Below are 5,000 nucleotides of genomic sequence, written 5' to 3'. Positions count from 1 at the left end.
CGTGTACTACGGAACCCCTGAAGGGAATAAATACGAGATGGGAGGGAAAATATATTTCAATGCTTTCTCTCGCAAATATCGTTGGGTAATTATACTGTATATAAATTGTGGCATCAGGGAGCCGTTATTAATATGCGGGGAATTAAAATCACTTTTGAATGTGCACTCGCTTTTTGCTTTCACTGTTGAGATTCGCGATCACACGTACGCTGTGTATACTAGAGCTGTCAAAATGGCTGAAAAACTAAATTCAAATTTTGTACTTAAATATTATCAATATTCGAATTTAAAAGGCATCATTTCAGTTAGAGGGAAAAAAGCTTTTGGCTTCTCTCCTGAGGCCACAAGAGGGCGCATCTAGCAAAATATTTAAAAATACGTTTTAAGTCAAAGTAATAAAATAACATGACTATCTTTGAAAAAAGTGAGTAATGTTTAAAATAATGTTTAATAATCTAATAATTTTGGCCACCACTGTATTTATATTTTATAATATATAATTAACTGTGAATAATAGTTATTTATAAAAAAATATATAAAAAGTTCTCTCACACACACACTCACACACTCACTCACTCACTCACAATACACTCACACACACTCTCACACACACTCACACACACTCACACTCACTCACTCACTCACTCATTCACAATACACTCTCACACACACTCTCACACACACTCACTCACTCACTCACTCACTCACACAATACACTCACGCACACTCTCACGCACACTCTCACGCACACTCTCACAATACACTCTCACACACACACACACACACACACTCACACACACACACACACGCACTCACACGCACGCACTCACTCGCACGCACTCACTCACTCACTCAATCTCTCACACACACACACACTCACTCACACGCACTCACACTCACTCACTCACTCACACTCACTCACTCACTCACTCACACGCACTCACAAACACACTCTCTCTCTCACACACTCACTCACACACACACTCTCTCTCTCACACACTCACTCACACACACTCTCACACACACACACTATACACTCACACTCACTCTCACACACACACACTCGTTAGTGCATCGTTACAGTCCGAAGCACATTCATGCTGAATTCCTGAGTTTAATAAAAGAATCAGACTCAAAACAAGCCAGTCTGTGATGATGATGTGCTGGATGTTGTTCTGCTGCAGCAGCTGCACACGCTGGAGAAGGATCTGGTGTCGGCCTGTGATCTGCTGGGGGTCGGCGCGGAATACGCCAGAGTCGTGGGATCCGAATACACCAGGTATCTCATAACTTCACATCAATTAGTTACTGTGATGTATGAATGTTTAATTTCACACAGATGTTAATGTCGTCACTCTGCTGGTCATTTTCACAGAGCTCTCTTCCTGTTGAGCAAAGGCATGGTGAGTAACATCACTCTGTGTCTTGTAAAGGAAATATAAATAAAATAGTTTTTATTACTCATTTGTGACCCTGGAGCACAAAACCAGTCATAAGGGTAAATGTTTTGAAACTGAGATTAATACATCATCTGAAAGCTGAATAAATAATCATTCCATTGATGTATGGTTTGTTAGGATAGGACAATATTTGGCTGAGATACAACTATTTGAAAATCTGGAATCTGAGGGTGCAAAAAAATCTAAATATTGAGAAAATCATCTTTAAAGTTGTTCAAATTAAGTTCTTAGCAATGCATATTACTAATCAAAAATTAAGTGTTGATATATTTACGGTAGGAGATTTACTAAATATCTTCATGAAACATGATCTTTACTTAATATCCTAATGATTTTTGGCATAAAAGAGAAATGTATAATTTTGACCCATACAATGTATTGTTGGCTATTGCTACAAATATACCCCAGCGACTTAAGACTGCTTTTGTGCTCCAGGGACACATTTTTATCACAAAAATCTCAATATTATAATCAATAATCGCAGTAAAACCACGACAGTTATTATTTTATAGGCATATTGAATTGGTTATAAACAGGGAGAATGCGTCCTATGAAACTCAAGTAGAAAGAGTTTTTTTATGGCTACTGAAAGAGGCTTGAGTTGTTTTTTCTAAAAATAAACCCAAGTATGAACGCCCACATTTTTCAAGTTTTTTCCCAAATTTTGCAGGATTTCATGCTAAAAATGTTTAATTCTTTCCAAATACAGGTCAGATATCTGTTGGAAACTCCTGTATTTTGTTCATATCACAATATATTGCAGAAAAATGTTTCAGTGTCAGGTTTTTCCAGTGTTTTGCAGCTCTAACAGTGATGACGTCACTGCAGTGTTTGCAGGCCGAGTTGTAAAACACTCATTTATTCATCTATTTCGTCCTGTATCTTGAAGAGAAAATTCTGTTGATTTGCAAAAAAGTCCACAGATGATGCTGCGTTCAAAACATCAGTACAAACTTTCTATCACAGTTTTTTTACAAAAATAATAATCTTTCAAATGATATATTTGTATCAGCTTTAATGACTTTTAATGATCAAAACAAGAAAAGCAGTAAAATGACGACAGCTTCAGAAATAGATATTCAAAACGAATCATTTAACTTAGTCTGCGAAAGAGTGGACAAATTTAAGTACTCAATTTAATGTCAAAGAACGTCACAAAATGAGCAAAATAAGCTTTTTTCCCCCACAACATGTCATTTTGGCTCATGTTTGCATTTGCTTCTGTAACCTTGAAATCAGGATTTGATGTAAAATAATGTCTTGTTGTTTTTCTGCTGATTGAGGGAGAATGCGAGGCTTTACTAACGCTTGTCCGGAGCAGAACTGTGAGGTGATAATACCGCAGTGTTGTGGGCTCGGCAGATCTTCTCTGAATCTTTGATTGGTCTGCTCTTCTGCTGTCTGTAGCTGCTGCTGATGGAGCGCAAGCTGCAGGAGGTTCATCCGCTCCTGACTCTCTGCGGACAGATCGTGGAAACCTGGCAGGGAAACCCCATCCAGAAGGAGTCGCTGCGTGTGTTCTTCCTGGTGCTGCAGGTCACGCATTACCTGGACGCCGGACAGGTGAGCGCCACACGCTTCTCCTCTGTTAGAGCTCATCCGTCTCTTATTTAACTCTTCTGTACATTGTGTTGGACTGTTTGATCTAGGGCGGGACGATATGGCAAAAAAAATAATCTCAGAACGTTGGACCGATTCTCAATTTTTTACGATGTTTATCTAGTCAACTGTAAATGTAACTACAACATGATTCAAGTAACTTTTTCTTTATTAACCCTCTACTTAAAGAAAACTCCATTCCAAGTGTGAACGTTATGTAAATGTTAAATTGTTACACTGCAAAAAATGATTTTCTTTCTTAGTATTTTTGTCTTGTTTTCTAGTATAAATATCTAAACATTTTTGAATCAAGATGATTTTATTTTAAAGGTAAAATGACTAAAAATTATCAAAATGTTGTTAGTTTTTAGTATTTTTAGCAAGAAAAATAATCTTGTTTAGCTTTGAATTAAGACCATTGGCAGATATTTTTGCTCGTTTTAAGCAAAAACTAACTACATTTAGATTATTTCCTTTAGAAAACAAGACTTAATATCTTAAGCCATTTTGCTTGTCATGTAAATGCATCTTGATTCAAGAACGTTTAGATATTAGAAGCTCATCCGTCTCTTATTTGACTCTTCTGTACATTGTGTTCTCAAAAGTCGAGGTAGTTCAAAGTCAAAACGACTGAAGGTGTAACACCAGCAGATTATTATTAACTATAAATGTTCTGTGAAAACAATGAGCAGCAGCTTTCAGTCCGTCACCGTGAAGCAAACATGAAAATATCAGACATACAGTAGCAGTTCTTCACAGGAGTTTTTATTCGATTGCACTTCTTTTCCATTGTTTTTTCTGTGTAAACATGGACGTGTTTGACTGATGCATCTCTTGCATGAAACGGCTTTCTAAAAACACTGCGCTCAAGTTAAAAAGTTCACTCCCATCTTCTTGCATGAATGGCTCCTAGCGCTGTGTTCTGTGCAGGTGAAGAGCGTGAAGCCGTGTCTGAAGCAGCTGCAGCAGTGCATCCAGACCATCTCCACGCTCCACGACGATGAGATCCTGCCCAGTAACTCGGCCGATCTCTTCCACTGGCTGCCCAAAGAGCACATGTGTGTCCTCGTCTACCTGGTGAGCGTCTGCATGTGCCACATCACGCATTCATGCTCCTTCACCAGCGCATTCAAGTGCTTGAAAAATAAAGCCTGCTTTTAGGAACATTACAATCTGTTGCATTTCCCATCATTTTAACGTGAAGAAATAATCCTGTCTGAACTACAAATCAGTATAAGGCAAGGCAAGTTTATTTATAAAGCACTTTTCATACACAACGGTAACTCAAAGTGCTTTACATGAAAAGGAATTAAAATAAGCATAAAAATAATCACAACAATAAACATTTTAAAATGGATTTAAAGTGAATTAAAACTAGAACGTTATTATTATTAATAAATGCTATTATGTTTAAATACTTAATTTATTTTTGCATGATCATTGGTTGATTTATTTTCTTTATGCAAAATATAAATTGATCATCAACAATTTTTTAGAATAGAATTACAAATTAGACCGTTGAATTGTGCAAAAATGTGTCCCTGCAGCGCAAAAGCAGTCTTAAGTCGCTGGGGTATATTTGTAGCAATAGCCAACAATACATTGTACGGGTCACAATTATACATTTTTCTTTTATGCCAAAAATCATTAGGATATTAAGTAAAGATCATGTTCCATGAAGATATTTAGTAAATTTCCTACCGTAAATATATCAAAACTTAATTTTTGATTAGTAATATGCATTGCTAAGAACTTCATTTGAACAACTTTAAAGATGATTTTCTCAATATTTAGATTTTTTTGCACCCTCAGATTCCAGATTTTCAAATAGTTGTATCTCGGCCAAATATTGTCCTATCCTAACAAACCATACATCAATGGAAAGATTATTTATTCACAGGGTGTCCGCGGGTCCTTAAAAAGTCTTAAAATGTCTTAAAT

The 5,000-nt window shown here is 36.7% G+C and overlaps 1 protein-coding gene across 1 annotated transcript in view; it reads left to right on the top strand.

Annotated features, from left to right (window-relative positions):
• The window catches only part of LOC107655469 (MAU2 chromatid cohesion factor homolog), a 20,170-nt gene that overhangs the window by 1,336 nt on the left and 13,834 nt on the right, over nt 1–5,000 (top strand). Inside the window, 5 exon segments of the mRNA XM_016442966.1 lie at nt 1,091–1,174; nt 1,177–1,279; nt 1,376–1,403; nt 2,868–3,023; nt 3,990–4,136. Of these exon segments, the coding sequence (XP_016298452.1) occupies nt 1,091–1,174; nt 1,177–1,279; nt 1,376–1,403; nt 2,868–3,023; nt 3,990–4,136 (518 nt within the window).

Source organism: Sinocyclocheilus anshuiensis, unplaced genomic scaffold, assembly GCF_001515605.1.
Source record: "Sinocyclocheilus anshuiensis isolate Anshui unplaced genomic scaffold, SAMN03320099.WGS_v1.1 scaffold1116, whole genome shotgun sequence".
NCBI classification, from domain to species: Eukaryota; Metazoa; Chordata; class Actinopteri; order Cypriniformes; family Cyprinidae; genus Sinocyclocheilus; species Sinocyclocheilus anshuiensis.
This window is presented reverse-complemented; position numbering and strand designations above follow the sequence as displayed.